The 18761-nt window shown below is 27.6% G+C and overlaps 3 protein-coding genes across 3 annotated transcripts; 1 reads left to right on the forward strand and 2 right to left on the reverse strand.

Moving 5' to 3' along the window:
- The first annotated feature begins 1666 nt into the window (after positions 1-1666).
- Positions 1667-14389, forward strand: LOC145836664 (alkaline phosphatase-like). Its single transcript, XM_082944453.1, has 11 exons — positions 1667-1798; positions 1931-2035; positions 3236-3357; positions 3677-3851; positions 4217-4392; positions 4618-4810; positions 5497-5652; positions 6065-6244; positions 6435-6593; positions 7042-7183; positions 14134-14389. Exons 1-11 carry the CDS (start codon positions 1708-1710, stop codon positions 14387-14389), a joined length of 1755 nt encoding a protein of 584 aa, XP_082800579.1. The 5' UTR covers positions 1667-1707.
- Positions 11231-11659, reverse strand: LOC145837328 (histone H3.3 type 2-like). Its single transcript, XM_082945113.1, has one exon. The coding sequence runs from the start codon at positions 11657-11659 to the stop codon at positions 11231-11233; it is 429 nt and encodes a 142-aa protein (XP_082801239.1).
- Positions 14390-17209: 2820 nt separating the features above from the next.
- LOC145833813 (histone H3.3-like) lies at positions 17210-17620 on the reverse strand. Its single transcript, XM_082941041.1, has one exon. The coding sequence runs from the start codon at positions 17618-17620 to the stop codon at positions 17210-17212; it is 411 nt and encodes a 136-aa protein (XP_082797167.1).
- Between the last annotated feature and the right edge of the window lie 1141 nt (positions 17621-18761).

Raw genomic sequence — 18761 nt, forward strand, 5'->3', positions numbered from 1 at the left:
TGTATACTAATTTTGATACAAAAACTTTTACATTTATGTTACAAGCTTTATTTACTGTATTAAAAAGAGTTCTAGCTTGTTCATTTAGAGCTTTATAAACCTTTCTTGAGTTTACGGCAGAGAATAGTTTTATAGAAACTATACGTATGCTTTTTCTTTACTTTAATGCTAAAATTAAATTTTAATGCTTTTTATAAGATTTTTTTTGAACAGTTGTGTTCTAGTTTGAACAACTTTTGCTCAATTTAATCAAATTTCTTTCAGAATATTTTGATATCAAAAAATTTAAAAACTAATACGATACAACGTTTAAAACAGTTCAAATGTAAAAATAGTTTAACACATTTTTTATATAGATTTATAAAATTAGAGAAGCTATGTTAGAAAAAATCAGTAAAATATTTTTTTTTCCATTTTAAAAGTTCCATTTTAAGTATAAATGCACTTTAAAAAAGTTCAATCACAACTATTCAAGTTACTGCTTTTATTTAAGGAAACGATAAAGCTAATAAATTAGTACAATTCACATTTTAAAGCTAACTTAACCACCACTATTTTTGTTATCTTTCGTTATAATAAATGTTTGTCTTTATAGCTTTAAGTTTATGACAGTTTCATTCAACTTTAAATTTTTTGTTCTAATTATGCATTATTATTGTAGTTATATAACTTAGCGATATAAAGTCACCATAAGTATGTACCATTGTATTTATATTATGTATGCTATTTGTTTTTTAAACTGTTTTGATTTACATCTGAACAAAACAATATGGACTTTTTTTTTATTCTTCGAACATACTTGAATGATTTTTAGTTATTGAAAAACATACTAGTTTGAATAAAAATTGTTAAAAAACTTGATCGATTTTTTTAAGTTTTATTAGGTTTTAAAAAATAATACAATATAGTATTTATATTTTTATAGTTTAAAAATTTTACTATTTAAAAATTTTATATTTATTGCAAAACTAATTTTAGTATTAATATATTTTACAAAAAAAGATTGTTTTTAAAAGTCGATAAAACTAAAACAAGTCCACTTTTATTTGACTCTTTATGTGTTAAACAGGTAAATATTATCACTGTCATCAGCAGAGTTGGAATAACTTAGGTTTTTGTCAGTTTAAAGGTTTAATATGACATAATTTCTGCTACTCAAACTGTCATTCGTCTAACATTGATGAATTAAATGCAAAAAGTATAAAACTTATAGCTGCTAAGTTTATGGAGGCTCTACTTGTTGTCGCTCTGTTTTTGAATCAAATTTGACAAAGTCAGGGTTGAAACTATCTCTATAATTACGAGTAGTGACTCAAGGACTATTTGAAGAAGTATAACTTTTAAAGTTTACATTTATCTACTTAGATAAAAAAAATAATAGAAAAATTAAAGCGATATAAAAGTCATGTAAAGACAGAATTATGACAATACGTCAAAAAACGAACCTTTTTCTAATCTCGGTCCGTATCTAATGGTTTAACTTTACTTTTGTAGAGCATATAATTAATAAAGCCTGTAAAGTGTAAATACTTCATATTTTAGAAACAAAACATTAGTAAGGAAACATTATGACTTGAGTACTTTTTGAACGATATACATGCTTGAAGTACAAATAAATAATAAAAAGAAATACTTTAGAAACACTAATTTTGTATTTTTTTTCAGTATTTTAGCTAATTACTCATTTCAATAATAATTCGAACGAAAATGAAGTGTTATTGCTTTATCCTCATTACAAGTTTAGCTGTTCTCGGTGTTACATCTTACATTATTCGAACTCCATTTCAAATAGATAATGGTAATTATTACTTATAGTATGAGACAAAATTATGTAAAATTTTTGATTAAAGCAGAATTATAAATTACTTTAAGTAATATTTATAAGAAAAGAAGCTTAGCTTTTGAAATTTTTATAACACTTAATTTTCAGAAAAAAATCCGGAGTTTTGGAGGGAAAAGTCCAAAGCAGAACGATTAAGAATAATGAAAAACCAAAAGAACATCAAAAAAGCCAAAAGTGCAATATTGTTTTTGGGTGAGATTACTTATCTAATGTTATCTATCATTACTAACTTTAGTTTGTTTAAGTTTCATGATTAAAATTACGTTTGCAAAAGTTTTTATATAGTTATGTAAACTTGTTTCTACGAAAGTAAAATATTGAAAAAATTAAAGCTTAAATCTTATAAGCTAAACCAAAGAAACACAAACTTACGATATTTGTTACTTATAAGATTAAATTTTACTTTTAAGTATATATCTATAAAAATAATAGACAAAAATGTAATTGAAAAATTCGTTATGTAGCATGATACAATTTATCAATCTAAGATTTGTTCATAGTTAGTATTTATAGTTAGTAGATTTGATCTTAGCAGTAACTTTTTTTTTAATTTGGTAGGTAAAAAACAAGAAGTTTTTATTAGAAAATGTAGTGAAATTTAACTTATTTAAAGTAAAATTATTTTAAAATATCTAAAAACTTGGTTTTCTGCTGTCAGTAAAAATAAAAACAAATATTAATGCGCTGGAAAAAAAGTACAATGAAACTCAAGCTTTAAAATCATTTTACCTCTATAATTAAGTGTCTTAGAAATTGATCAAAGTTTTTATTTTATACAATTTTATTTACTTAAAGCTTTATTTTAAAGAAACTTTATGTAGTTCTCCAGCTATTTTGGTTTTAAATATTTCTAATGATAATGTCCTGCAGTTAGCTAAAATCGGCCATACGTGGTGTGTCTACGAGAGGCAAAAAAAACCACGTAACCCAAAATTATGACAAAACACAGTAAATACATCGAACAAAATTTTATTAACAAATAAGCAAAATATTATAATTAAATGTTAGGAACAAAATAAGTTTAAAAAAATATAGGTATTAAACCAGTACAAAACACTTTTCACAAAACTCTTTAATAGATTTCCACTTTAAAATAAAACTTCAAGTTTTTTGTTAGTTAGTTGAACTATTAAAGCTTAGTTCTTATTTGTCTACAACTTGAATAATTTAAAAAATAATAATTTAAGTGTTTACTATATATATCTTAAGTATTAATCAGACCGTCAACAAACTGGTTGTTTGATTAATCTCTGATCGTTTAATATTTTTCAAAAAATTTACATAATTACAAGAACTTATATAATATTTATTAAGAAAAAAATTACATTATAGTCATACTAGTTGTATTAAAAAAATTATGATACTTTTTAATTAAAACTTATAAAAACCTAGGTGATGGAATGACAACGACCACTGTTACGGCTGGTCGCATTTTGAAGGGTCAGCTGGAAGGTAGAAAAGGCGAAGCTTCAACGTTGGCCATTGACACCATGCATTACAGCGGTTTTTCTAAAGTAAGTTTCAATGATGGTGCAACTTATAATCTTTAGTAAACATCAGGAAGAGACATGGTTATGTAATTCAATTATTACTAGTTAGTTTTCTGACCTCATTAGAACAGAGAGTGAGACATCTGGTTAAATTAATACGTAGTAAATAAAATCTAAAAATCTTTTTGAAGTGGTTAATTTACAATATTTTTCAATGTAGCACATCTGGTGGATTAAAAAAATTGAAATTGTGATAGTGTGTTGATCAGAACTCTTATCATTGATTTCATAACTAGATATTGACTAAATTACAAATTGCTATGCAACTTTTTTTCTTCCACAGACATACACAACAGACTCGCAAGTAGCTGACAGCGCCGCGACAGCAACTGCCTACCTGACCGGAGTGAAGACCAACAACGGCATGCTCGGTCTGGATGCCCACCAGCCGAGAGGCTTGTGCAAGGGCTCAGTGGGAAGAGAAGTGGAAAGCTTCATTATCAAGGGAAACAAACAAGGTCAATACTTTTCACGAAGTTTCAATGATAAACTTTTGTAATTTTAAGATAAAATTTTTTTAATAAATTTTTTGAATAATTATATACAAATAATTCTCTACACACTAAACTAAAACTGAAACAATTTGTGAATACCGAACTCAAAACTCTTATAAAGAATATATTTAAGACTTTTTTTGCTTTTCATCAGAAACTCCGGAATATCTAGTTTAATCTTTAAAATTTTACCAAGTTTTTGTGCACCCCAAAATAAAAATTGTGCACACCGCGAAGCCCTATACAACAGTTTGCGTAAATACTTTATCTACAGCAAAAAAGCTCTATAGAACCATTTTCATATTTAAAAGTTTTTTTTTCAACTGCAGGGAAGTCGTCTGGGGTGGTGACGACGACCCAGATAGCTCATGCGACACCTGGTGGGAGTTACGCGCACGTGAGTGAGAGGAACTGGTACAGCGACAAGCAGCTGAGCGAGGAGGCGAAGAGGGAGGGGTGCGAGGACATCAGCAGCCAGCTGATCAGCCAGTCCAAGTACCTAGACGTTGGTGGTTTATAAATAGCCTGTTTGATAGTATTTTGATTATTTGTTAAATTTTGCCTGTGTTTTAAAAAGTTTAAATTTTGTTTATACTAACTCGTTTGGTTTTGGTAAAGTTAGTTTTATTTATCTGATCATAAAAACTATCACAATGATATACTAAATTACCTAACTAAACTGTTCATGGTTAAAGCACAACATAAAAACATATATAACATAAAAACAAAGGTGATAATGGGAGGTGGCCAGAGGTATATGTATCCGAATGACACCGACCCTGAAAAATACGACCGACAAGACAAACGGAACCTTGTTGAAGAGTGGAAACAGCAGAGAAAAGATGAAAACAAAAACTCGTTTTACGTCACAAACAAAAAAGAGCTCAACGATATCAAAGCCGAAACTACTGACTCTTTGTTTGGTAAATTAAAAAAAAAACTTAGAACACTTTAAATAGTTTTTGAAAGCAAAAAAAAAAATTAAAACCATTATAATATAAATCAACTATATATCAAATATTAATTTTAATACAACTTTTTTTACTACAAGCTAAAGGTTTTTTTCTCTAAATACAATAAGAATATACTTAAAAGTTTTTTTAGATTAAGTTAGATCATTTAAAAGATAATAAATACTTGCTTACGTGAATAACATTTAAAACTTAAAAGTATAAGTAGAAAAAAATGTATCTAAGCTTATTGACATTTTAATGTACTTATATTGTTTTTAGTTATACTTAAATATAAATTGTTTACCGTTTAGTCTCTAGAAAAAATATAGTTTGTGCTTTTTTTAAAATAACAAACTTTTATCTTCTAAAATATTTATTTTTAACTTTTAGTTTTGTAAAAACGTTAAAAAAGTTAGTTTTATCCTTCTATAAAAGTACTTAACATTGAACATATTCGGTTATGAAATAAGATAAGCATTTGTATAGATAAAGTTATCGTAAAAATCTTTTTATCAATATATTTCTGTATTAAAAAATATTTTATAGATAATCTATAGATAGTTTATGATTAAATAAGTTCTTTTGTTAACTTTTTAAAAGCCAACTCTTTCAATATTAAATTTTATTAGTCAATAAAACTGTCTCTATACAAACAGGTTTGTTTGCTAACAAGCATTTGTCATACGATTACTACAGAAAAAATGATCCGCAAAACGAAGAGCCCTCATTGGCTGACATGACTCGAAAAGCGATTGAAGTTCTTCAACAAAATAAAAACGGATTTGTTTTGCTAGTTGAAGGGGGAAGAATAGGTATATCCGAAATGTGTAAATCTTACAATATTAAACAAACCTTAAGTCTACTTAAAATTTGACTTTGTTAAATACTTTGTAAACTTCAGTTAAGATTGACCCTTCCAAATCAGTCATTAATAAGTTTAAACAGCAAAACAAACACTATAAATTGTTGAAAAATTACATTTCTTTACTTTTCAAAAGGAGAAAAATAAAACTTTATGGACAAAAAGTTTTCAGTTTAGTCTGCCAAACAAAATTTTGAAAATTGAAAATAATTGCAAATCATATGTCAACAAAATAATTTTAAATCTTTTTTTTATACGCATACAAACAAAAAAGCTAAATACTAAAACTAAACACTGAACTAAAATAAAAAATAATAAAGTGCATAATAAGTAAAATAAAAACACAGTAAAATAATGTCCAGATCACGCGCACCACGCCGGCCAGGCCAAGCTGGCCCTCCACGACCTGGTGGCGTTCGACGACGCCATCCAGGTGGCGAAGGAAATGACGTCAGACGAAGACACGCTGATCGTCGTCACCGCCGACCACGGACACACCATGGCAATGGGCGGGTACAGCGTTCGCGGCAACGACATACTGGGTAGCTTTAGTTTTTAAATTTTTATTGAGGTTAGTTAGCGATTACATGTAGTTTTGCGTTTTTTCGCACATCATAAAGTTTTTATTGAGAATGATTAGTTTTTTTACATTTTGTTAAATGTTTGTAAAAATTTTTAGCATCACTTATTTAAAATACATCACGAGTTCTTAAACAGTTGTACCTATTTCAGGTCTTGCTCCTTCTCAGGGCGAACCGCAAGCCGCTTTGGACGGGAAGCCGTTCACGACCATCCTGTACGCGAACGGTCCCGGGTACACGCTCAACTCGGACCCGCAAGCGGGGGAGTGCGCCCACGACCGGGAGGAGCTGGACAACAAGACTGTTGTAGGTTGGGTCGTTGTTCATAAACATTTTATTTGTGCTACACACAATTTCAATAGTATAAAAATACACTAGGTGGAGAACTTAAAATAGTAGAGTTTCGTTTTGATAATGAATTTAGCGTGTATAACAGCAGTCAGGCAAGTATAAACCTATAAGTAAGATATTTACAAGCTATTAACATTGCAAACAAAAAAATGTTGCGTTTCTTTAAAAAGTCAAGATACTAGCCTGGATATAAATACTGATGAAAAAGGATAAAATAAGCAATTAAAAACCAAAAATAAAACATTAAACACTAAAATAAAATCTTCAGCTATATAACAATGAAACATAAGTAAATATAATGCTATAAATTTTACATTTTTAAACAAAATGAAGGCTGCTTGTATCTGAAAAAACTTAAATTAATATGTTGAAAAAATATATATATAGATAAAATATTTTTTCAACAGCGGATGGGTACCACCAGCAAGCTGCGGTTCCGTTGGACAGTGAAACTCACGGAGGAGAGGATGTGGGAGTTTACTCATCAGGACCTTTCTCCCACCTGCTGACTGGAGTATTCGAGCAATCCTACATCGCACACATCATCATGTGAGTTAAATAGTTTGTAAAAGTTGGTCGGTAAAATCTAAATTATCGAGCTATCAAAGTTTCATAACTTAAGCTAGGGCTGTTATTGTTGTTAACGTTTTGCTTTGGCGAAAGAACGTTAAGACACACAAGTTAAAAGTATTGATAAGCATGTTGATGTTTTCAAGGTGTTTGATACTTAGTTAGATTTAAAATCTATTCAAATAATCAGCAACCAATACTCTAGTAAAAAAAAATTATAATTAGATACAATATGTAAACAGATTATAAGTATTACATTGTGAGTTTTTAAATGATTCAAAGCCTATTTGCGAAACTTTAATTTAAATACAGGATGATCTTTTGCTAATTTATAAAGTTTTAAACATATATAGTTTTGAACATAGTAATTGAAAGTTTTTTTATTGGCGAGCTAAAATAATCAAGAATCCTTTCGTGGGCCGAGCTTTGCGGAAAAAGTATATTTATAGTCAAAAACAAAAATAATAAAATAAAAGTTTAATAAAATGTCCATTTAATAAGCCATAATGAAAAGTGAGTTTCAAATGAAGTACACATTTAAGTTTGTTTGTTACAAGAAAACGCTCAATAAGTTTAACCCAAGGACCTGTTGTACGAAAAAACCATTCGGTTATCAATTTATACTCCACGAATACAGTTCAATGCCTTGTCCAGGACAAAAAACTTGACATTTTTCATTGCAGTAACTTTATTGTCAATTTCACAAACAAATAGCTAAAAAATAAAGACTCTACTACAATTTGTTTTTCTTAAAACCTAATTTTCTTTGATGTGTGTATTAAAAAAAAATAAAAAAACTGAATCTAGTAGTGAATAAAGAAAATATTAAAATTTGTACGCTTGTTATTTGCAATTTGCTAACTGTATGTATTTATTTTTGAGCATGAATGTTTCAATGTATGTAAAACTCTAAGCTTACTAAGGTTGTTGATTAAATGTTTTGAAAAAAAATTTAAGTGAACAGCTTTTTATCAGTTTATTTAACTTAAATAAAAAAACGACTTTACACTGTTAAAAGACGAACACAGTAAAAATAAAAAGCTTCGAACCAATATAAGCTTTTTTACTCCTTCAAATAATCTATCTTGATATGAAAAATTTACTTTCGGTTAGTCATTAGTTTAAATTCAGGTTGTAAACATAAAACTGTTTTAAAGTTGTTAAGCTTGAAAAAAAATTTGAAACTTGTAAGTAATTGAGTTTTGCTCAAGTATGAGAGTTCTTATAAATAAAAATTATTGAGTATTGTGGACTATTTCCGTTTGTAGCTTGTTGTACACTGTGTGCTGGTCTTGGTACTTGCAGTCATCGTCGATGTTGTCCTTCATTAAACAGCTGTAACGAGCTGCAAAAAAATCTAAATTAACGCAACAGGTTTGCTCTGTGTATTGAAAAACCTTGCGCTGAAGAGCATTCAGAAAGCGATGATTTAGAAAACGATAATCAAGCTACGGTCAGTAATGACAAAGAAACTAAGAACATTGTATTCGGTAGTGGTCAGAAAACTTCCATTAGCGAGCTCACAACAAGTTTTATTAATACGCAGCCGATAACCTCAATAGATGAAAGTTTTAGTTCCGTTACAAGCTATCTAAAAAATAATTCTAACATTTTCAGCACAGGGCCAAACTTTAAAAATATAAAAACAAACAGAACATTACCAAATATCAACAGTTCTGTTGAAAAAACTACTACACAGACAACAACCTTCAAAATTACTGAAACGGAAGCAATTGAAACTAATAAGAACAGAAACACGAAGGTTAAAAAATGTCTTCCGAACGAAGAAAGCGACGACGAAAAAACGATCAAAATATTTGGCGAAGAAATGACGTCACAAAGAGTCGAAACGATGTTTGGGGTTTTTATCGGCATTGCGTTCTTTTTTGTTGTCGCCATTGGCTATTTGTCAGTAATGCTGCATAAGAAGTTGACCGCAAGTAGGGGTTTTTTGGTAATGCCGAGCAATAATGCATGAAAGTTAATGGCAATAGCTGAAGTAGATTTAATTAAAATTCATTTAAACTGTCTTTAGCCGTGAAATAACTTCGAACCTGTATGTTTAAGCTTTACAAAGTAACATAGTCATTTTAAATAAAATAACCGTTTTAAAAATATAAAAAAATAATTTCAAATTAATTTGTTACCTGTAATTAAAATCAAAATAACCATACACTTTTTATCATACACGTAAAATAGTTTTTGATACTACTAGCTTAGGCAAAAAATAGTCATGTTTTAAATTTACCTACATTATCAAGTCTCTAAATGATTTTTCAAAACTTTTTTTCGATTAATTTTTTGACTGTGTTATGGTAAAGCGGATTTTATAATAACTGTGGAGACATAATGCAAAGATTTTTTTTTTTTTTTAATTTTAAATGTTAAAACCACTCAACTTTTTTAATTCTAAATGTTTTACTAGACTTATAAGAAAAATAAAGAATGGTAATTTGCACTCAAAACTGTTTTTAAAAACTTAAATCTTTTTCCCCTACTTTGTTTTGAAAACATCGGTTGTATATGGAAATAAAAAATAGATAATTATAAAAGTTACAATGTGTTAAAAAGTTTAAGAAAACTGCCTTATCACTCATTTCTATAGTTGCACATTCAGTTCTTCAATAACAATTCGAAGTCTGAATTGGAAAAAAACCTTTAATTTTTATAAGTTTAGTTTTTATTTTTATTTTTTTTTTGGGGGTATTTTTTGTTTCTAGTTTTCATTTAGTTACCATTAAAAATTCATTTAAGATTTAAAAAAATGCTTTTTACATGAAAATAATTGAATATCATCTGAGAGTTGTAGTAATAATACAAAAAAGTAAATTTTCAAATTTATGATCAAATTATAAAAATACTTTTGAAAGAGTAAAATAGTGAATTGTTTAAAATAATTGAGTATATTATAAACTAGTCGTATTATAAACTAGTCACTTAAAATATTAAGAAAGCATTTTAACTTGGCTTCGTTTTTGTAATCTTATTTACTCTTTAACTATAGCATAGTTGATTGTTATCTTAAAAAATACAATGCGTACTAAGCTACTCTAGTAACTTACTTTGCTTTACAAGTTTACTACTAATATCAGAACTTTTGTTTCTAAACAACATACAATTTTTTTGTAATTTTTTTTCTTTTTGTGATTTAAGTTTTGTTTTTGCTACTTATAAAATACTTTACTAAAAGATACAAATATTTAAAATTTTTCGGTTAAAAAAAAATTAATAAATATGTGTAGTTTCTGTCCAGCATTAAAGAAATAAACTTTTTGTTTTATTAAATATAAAAAATGTATTTGTAACTCGGTTGTTCAAGTATTATTTTATATTTATGAAATATTTCCGTCAAATCATATCATTGATTTACTAAAACTGAAACAGTTTTGAACTCATTAATGAAGTTAAAAAGACTAAACATCTAAGTTAAATTTCACGGTCTTATTTAAACTTAAGTTAAACTTAAAGAAATTGAATATTTTTATTAATATATAAAACTGACAAATTTAAGTAGCTGATAACATAAAGCCACAAAAATATTTAAACTCGGTCTCTGCGTTATTTTTCTATACTTAAAAGTAAAACGGTTTAAAGTATTGATCTTCCAGATCCAGTAAGTTAAACAAAAAAACAAATTTGGTCCCTGATTCAATCATTTGAAAATAAACATTAACTTATTAAAACAAAATCAAACTTCAAATAGACTCATCTTGATGTAAATACATAAAAAGATTATAGTTGAAAAATGCTACATAACTTATTATAAACAAGAAGGTTAAAAATTTTCTTATTGCAATTTTATTCATGAACGATTAAAGAATTCATCTATTAAAAAGAAAAAACTATCATGTGGAATAAAAATTAAAACCTACTAAATAAACCAAACTATAAAAGTTTGAAAATAACATTACTTTGAAATGACTTATAAAATATTATACATTAACTTTTTGTAGCGGGAGTATTGATGCTTAGTAAAAGTAATTTAGTCATAAAAATTTCTTTAGTAAGAAAGGATTCTTTCAGCAGTTAGTAGCTTTCTTTACTTATAGCTCTTTCTCCTCGAATGCGACGAGCAAGCCGCATATCTTTTGGCATGATTGTCACTCTCTTTGCATGGATGGCACACAAGTTGGTGTCCTCGAAAATTCCGACTAAATAAGCTTCAGTGGCTGCTTGAAGCGCACCAATTGCAGCGCTCTGGAAACGTAGATCCGTCTTGAAGTCCTGAGCGATTTCACGAACGAGACGCTGGAAGGGCAACTTGCGGATCAACAGTTCAGTGGACTTCTGGTATCTGCGGATCTCACGAAGAGCAACTGTTCCTGGGCGGTAGCGATAAGGCTTCTTGACACCTCCAGTTGCTGGTGCACTCTTGCGTGCACCCTTGGTGGCAAGCTGCTTGCGGGGGGCTTTTCCTCCGGTTGATTTGCGGGCTGTCTGCTTGGTTCTTGCCATTTTCACTTTGCTTAAAATGCTGTAAAATGATATAGATTTAATTGTGTAAAATATTTTATAGTGAAGAGTTAAAAGCTAATTTTTTAATTCAAAAATGAAAAATAAACTTTTTTTTTTTAGAAATTACCTAATGCTGTTTAAATCAAAGGTTTACATTTTAAATTAAAACTAAAGGTCAAAGTAAGCTTAGTTTTAAAATTTAAACTTTCCCAAGTTTTCTCAAGTAAACAAATACACAAAATTGCATTAAAAAAGATCACTTTTAGTACAAATATTATCTTCATGCTTTAAATAGTTTGTCTAAATATCAAAAGGAATCAGACTATTAGAAAAACAAAAACTGCTGGTTTACATAGTTCTTTTTTAAATAGTAAAAAGTTTCAGCTTTCAAAGCATTTCTAAGAATTTAAAATTTCTAGTAATATATTATTGAAGGCATAGCTCTGTAGTAAGCAAATTATTTTATGATAAAATGAACTTGAACGTTTCAGATCTAAATTAAATTTAGAGCTGAAAATCTTATAATCAGTATAGTTATCTTAATTCCACCTAAAAAATTTATATAGTTCTATGATTAATTATCAAATATGTGAAGAGTTTTTATGCTACTAAATCCTGTAAATTTCATCTGCTTGTTATCCTTTACATATACCCACTGTATTTATATATCATAAACTGGGTATTTGTTTAATTATAAAAACACAATATGTGATTGATAATTGTTCACTTGTACATACAAAAATAAATTGGCAAAAATACTAAATTTTAACTAATATGACTTTTTAAAAATATACAGATATTATCTCGTCGCAAATCAAAGCAACGTTTTTTTAATACTAAGGTATTAATTGTTTAGGGCTTTTAGTATTTTAAATAACATCTAACATTTGGTTTTAGAACTTGTTAGTTTATTTTTAACTATTTTTTTTTGGTTCAACGGATCAAAAGCGTAAAACCAAGTTTAAACATAAACTTCACTTATAGCCAAAATTTAACTCTTGTAATACCAACGAAAAAACACTTTCTACTATTTTAACAGCTTAATATTTTTAAAAACTAGTATTCAATACACTAAATGTTTTTAATTTAAATATTAAAGAATAGTAACTTTCATAGGACCGTTAGTTTAAGAAGAAGTCAATTGATAAAATAGTTTACTTTATGATAACAGTTGTTGAAGCTATTGATAATTTTGTTTTTGTGATATTTATCACGTGTTTGTATAAAGATTACGGACTAAAAAATTGTTTATTCATGTTATTTATAAACTGTTAGCTATTCTCTAACTAGCCATATAAACCAACAACTTTATTTCGTTTTTAGCTTTAACTTTCTCAAGCTTGTCTTATCATAAGCGTCTTAAAAAATTACGACTGAAGTATTATTATTAACACATGCTAAACGTGTATAAATAGCTTTAATTGAATATCTTTACATCAATAAGTAATTTGGAAAGTGTTTCAGTAAGTTTTTGTACTTAGCAACTTTTACGAAGTTTTATTGTTAGGCTTTTTCTTAAAAACACTCATAAACTTAATGTGTATAAATACTTTGAATACTAAAGTTGTTGGTTTACATGGCTGGTATTTTATGAAATGATAGATGATACAAAGCTTTATATAATAAAAATATCCCTAAATGCACAACAGTGTTTTTGTTTCTTGAATAACTTTTTTTTAGTAGTTTTTTTATAATATAGATTATAGCCTTTAAAATTTTATTAAAGATTTGATCTACTGAATCGAGTACTAATTAATGGATATAAAAAACTACTACTTATCTGTTGTAATATTAAACTAAGTTTAAAGCAAAAATTCCCTTACAAGACGCAAGTGGACCATTAAGCATAAACAATTCAATATTTAAAATCACACTATTTGAATTAGTATTTTCAAACATATTTATTTTTTTGATCCGTTCCAGCTTTGTCTTAATTTTAAAATCAGGTCTTGATCCGGTGGATTACTAACTGCAAGCGATTGATAAGTGATGCTGTAAACTAATAATAAAACTAAAAATAGAGTTTAGTTTTTCATGTCGAATTGAATTTAGTTTAATTTTAAGTTCTACATTTAAAGCTACAAACGTCGATCTTTATTTCAAAAAAATATTTTAAGTCTGTAAACAAGTCTATAAAGTTTTGTATTTTTCAGAAGCCACATATTGTTAGTAAAACTCATATACTTAAAAGTTAAACAATTTCTGATTTTTTTATACATTTTTGAACTTTTTGACGGTTTAAAATTTTCAGAAAGAATAAAAGTTCAAACTAGTAAAAATAGAAACTTTAAACTGAATTTCGCAATTTACTTAAAACTAATGTTAATCGATTTTGTAGAATCAAAAGTGTACCTAGAACATTACATTTGTAATTTTAGGGCTAAAACTCAAAAAATTAAAAAATTGCTTAAAACACATAAACATATGTATGGTACTGTTCACTGAATTTTAATCATGTAATATAACATACACAGGTATGCGACCTGCATTCACGACGATCAACATCAAGGCTGCTCGGAAAGTCCCGACACTGAAACAACGGAGCTTGTAACTGTTCTCGGGAAGGAGATGACTGTGCCACGTGTCAACGGAGTAATGACACTTCTGATAGTTTTGACGTGCTTGTTCGGCGCAGCTTTCTTAACAATGTCATTTCTGTTTTTTGCCAAAATCAAAAGAAAGACGGAGTCTCCTCTCACTTCGGCAAGCATCAGCATGGAAGAAAAATAAAATGTTACTGGAAACATATTCAATTCTATAAGAAACGGTTTTTCTGTTTAGATAATTTTAATTATGATTTTATGTGAATGAATAATGTCATTCTGACTTTATTTATTTGAAATTTAATGCTGTATTTTTCTTTATTCTTTTGATTTAAATACTCAATAGTTTGCTCAAACTTGTTCTTTTTTTTTTGAATTATACACTCTCGTTCTTTTATTTTAAATAATAATAATCTTTATTTTAGAATTTCCTTGAAAAATCTTAAAGGGTTATAAAAATGTTAGTATCTCAAGTAAACTTTATACTTTACAAAAGAGCATCACCTCAGGAAAAACTTTGTTTTTCGTTAAGATGCAATTTATCTTGTATATTTATCTTTTATTTTTCTAAACTTAAGTAAACTTGATTACGCAATCATTGTTTTTTATCTTTACTGGAGGATAAACAAAACAATTTGATGCATAAAAGCTTAATTAATTATATTTCAGGAATCTGTGTAACATACAAATAAAGTTCTTTGAAAAATAAACTCCAAGTTTTTAACTAAGGTGTAAATTTTTATACTATATACTACTTCTCTAAGGCTTTTATTAAGATGTCTACCTGTAAGTCTTAATTATTTAAAATAAAAAACATAACAACTATAAAACTTAATATCAACATATAACTGATTGGATACTTAATTCTAATTCGTTTTTTTAACATAATTTTTGCTCAGACTTCTGCCTTTGTTAGGAGTTTTCAGTCTTGTTGTTTTATATTCATAAAAATCTTTATTATTTTTAAATGTGAATAAAAAATTTTTGGCATTTGTTAAAATTTTAATAGCGCAATTGTTTCCATCAACAAATGTTTAATATTTTTTAAATGCATGTGGTAGGTTAAGTATTTATGTAATCAAGCTTTATTAAATTTTTTAATACTGTGTTATATGGCAAACAAAAATATAAATTAGATAAAATTTTATAAAAATTAGCATCTTTTTCTTTTTTTCAAACTAAAAGCTTTTAGTAAAACGAAGGATACATTGAACTAGATGATAATTAATTAAATTTAGCTGAAGACTACTTCCTTCTAAAACATTTTATCTTTAATAATACACAGTTAGTTAATGACCCAAAGACGACAAAATGTTCTAGATAGTAAAATTTTAAGTAATTTTTTTTTAGTTATAAATTTTCATTCCATTATTTAGTAATCTTTTAACTAGCATTTTTTTAGATTTCATTTATCACTGTGAAGCAAAAAGTTAACAAACTTTAATAAAATAAACATAAAAACTTAAGACTACAGCATTTCAACTTTATTCTTGAAACGATTAAAATTTAATTTACTGAAAAGAAAACTGACATGTAGAAATTAGATCATAACTTTAACAATAAAGTGTAGCAAAAAATGAAGAAAACATTACTTTAAAAAGGTTTGTAAAAAACAATTTGAAAACGGGGGTAGCAATGCTAATTAAAAACAACTCAATCAAAAACATTGTTTAGTAAGAAAAGGATTTTTTAACGGTTAGTAGCGCAATACACACCGGTCAAAATCTTTTTCCTCGAATACGACGATCAGTTTTTCTTTGAACTTCAAAAATGCTTTTTCAGTAAAACTGTTACTTGTTTAAATTCATAAAACGACTAGTACGTTATAAACTTTTTTGTATCATTTAAAATATTAATAAGGCATTTCAGCTAGGCTTATTTTAGTAATCTTATATACTAAAAAAGATATGCTTTAGCACAGTTGTTGTTGATCTTTAAAAAAATTACAATGCCCATTAAACTTCTTTAGAACCTTACTTTGCTTTAAGTTTACTACTGTTATCAGTACTTGTGATACAAACAACCTATAATTTTCCGTATAACTTATTTCTAATTTTCATTTTGTGGTACAGGCTTTGTTTTTGCAAGTAAAGAATATTTTACTAATACGATAGATACATCCGTTTAAAATTAGTTTATTGTAATAGGTCTTTACTTCAAGAATTAAATAGTTGTAGTCATTGTTTTTAGTCTGTTTTAACAAAAAAAGTTTTGTATTTGTAGTATGTCCAGCATGAAACGAAAAAGCAAGTTTTAAATTATTAAAGTTTGAAAAACTTCAGTAATTGTTCAATTTAACTGAGGTTGTTGAAATACTTTTTTAATCTATGAATTTAAGTTGTTACAAATTAATTGTCAAATCTTATCATTGCTTCGCTTTCAATTTATGTAATAATTTTCAACTCTTGTTAATGATATTAAATAACTATTAATTAATTAATTGTTATTGTAGTTTTTAGAAATGAACAGAAATTAAATATTTCTATGAATATTTGAACTAACATTTCTAATTACATACCCAAGTGACGGTTATTTTAAGGTATTAAAATACTTTTAACTTAATTAGAATCTATCGGTCTACCATATCCAAGAAGACTTAAAAAAAACTTAAATTCAGATGAAAATAACCATTAATATTATTAATCATCATTATACTTACATAAAACTCATCTAGAATGTTAATGTAAAATAAGTTTAATTTAAATATGCTACATCACATTTAATAAACATGAAGACTTAAGATTATCACATTTTAATTTTATTCATGAACGATTAAAGAATTCATTTATTGAAAAGAAAAATTATCATGTGGATTAAAATCATAACATAATTAATTAACCAAAATATAAAAATTTGAAGATAACATTACATGAAAATGACTTATAAAATATTATACATTTAACTTTTTATAGCGGGAGTATCGATGCTTAGTAATATTAATTCAGTCATAAAAATTTCTTTAGTAAGAAAGGATTCTTTCAGCAGTTAGTAGCGCAGTTCGCACCTATCAAGATCTTTCTCCTCGAATACGACGAGCAAGCTGTATATCTTTCGGCATGATAGTCACTCTCTTTGCATGGATGGCACACAAGTTGGTGTCCTCGAAAAGTCCGACTAAATAAGCTTCAGCGGCTGCTTGAAGCGCACCAATTGCAGCGCTCTGGAAACGTAGATCCGTCTTGAAGTCCTGAGCGATTTCACGAACGAGACGCTGGAAGGGCAACTTGCGGATCAATAGTTCAGTGGACTTCTGGTATTTGCGAATCTCACGAAGAGCAACGGTTCCTGGGCGGTAGCGATGAGGCTTCTTGACACCTCCAGTTGCTGGTGCACTCTTGCGTGCACCCTTGGTGGCAAGCTGCTTGCGGGGGGCTTTTCCTCCGGTTGATTTGCGGGCTGTCTGCTTGGTTCTTGCCATATTCACTTTGCTTAAAACGCTGTAAAATGATATAGATTTAATTGTGTAACATATTTTATGGTGAAGTGTTTAACGCTAATTTTTTTAATTCAAAAATGAAAAATATTTTTTTTTATAAAATACCTAATGCTGTTTGAATCTTAGGGTTACATTTTAAATTAAAACTAAACTTCAAAGTAAGTTAAATTCCAAAATTTAAACTTTCCTAAGTTTTCTCAAGTAATCAAATACACAAAATTGCATTAAAAAAGATCACCTTTAGTACAAATCTTGACTTCATGCTTTGAATAATTTGTCTAAATATCAAAAGGAATCTGACTATTAGAAAAACAAAAACTTTAAAATATTCTTAATGAACTGCTTGTTTAAATAGTTCTTGATTGAATAGTAAGAAGTTTCAGCTTTCAAAGCATTTTTAAGAAGTTAACATTTCTAGTAATATATTATTAAAGGCATAGCTCTGTAGTAAGCAAATTTTTTTATGAAGAAATGAACTTGAACGTTTCAGATCTAAATTAAATTTAGAGCTGAAAATCTTATAATCAGTATAGTCATCTTAATTCCACCAAAAAAAATTATATAGTTCTATGATTAATTATCAAATATGTGCAGAGTTTTTATGCTACTAATCCTGTTAATTTCAATTTTTTGTTATCCTTAACATATACCCACTGTATTTATATATCATAAACTGGGTATTTGTTTAGTTATAAAAACACAATACGTGATTGATAATTGTTCACTTGTACTTACAAAAATAAATTGGCAAAAATACTGAATTTTAACTAGTATGACTTTTTACAAATCAACAGATATTATCTCGTCGCAAATCAAAGCAACGTTTTTTTAATACTAAGGTATTAATTGTTTAGGGCTTTTAGTATTTTAAATAAATCTAACATTTGGTTTTAGAACTTGTTAGTTTATTTTTAATTAATTTTTTTTGGTTCAACGGATCAAAAGCGTAAAACCAAGTTTAAACATAAACTTCACTTATAGCCAAAATTTAACTCTTGTAATAGCAACGAAAAAACACTTTCTACTATTTTAACAGCTTAATATTTTAAAAAACTAGTATTCAATACACTAAATGTTTTTAATTTAAATATCAAAAAATAGTAACTTTCATAGTACCGTTATT

The sequence above is a fragment of the Thalia democratica genome, chromosome 1 (genome assembly GCF_965202585.1).
Source record: "Thalia democratica chromosome 1, ktThaDemo2.hap1.1, whole genome shotgun sequence".
Lineage (NCBI taxonomy): Eukaryota > Metazoa > Chordata > Thaliacea > Salpida > Salpidae > Thalia > Thalia democratica.

Bases quoted from the DNA above. Each gene is read 5' to 3' on its own strand.
- LOC145836664 (XM_082944453.1), top strand. From the start codon at position 1,708: ATGAAGTGTTATTGCTTTATCCTCATTACAAGTTTAGCTGTTCTCGGT. The intron at 5,653-6,064 runs GTATATCCGAAA...AATAATGTCCAG, and splicing joins AGTTGAAGGGGGAAGAATAG to ATCACGCGCACCACGCCGGC. The intron at 6,594-7,041 runs GTTGGGTCGTTG...TTTTTTCAACAG, and splicing joins GGACAACAAGACTGTTGTAG to CGGATGGGTACCACCAGCAA.
- LOC145837328 (XM_082945113.1), bottom strand. From the start codon at position 11,659: ATGGCAAGAACCAAGCAGACAGCCCGCAAATCAACCGGAGGAAAAGCC.
- LOC145833813 (XM_082941041.1), bottom strand. From the start codon at position 17,620: ATGGCAAGAACCAAGCAGACAGCCCGCAAATCAACCGGAGGAAAAGCC.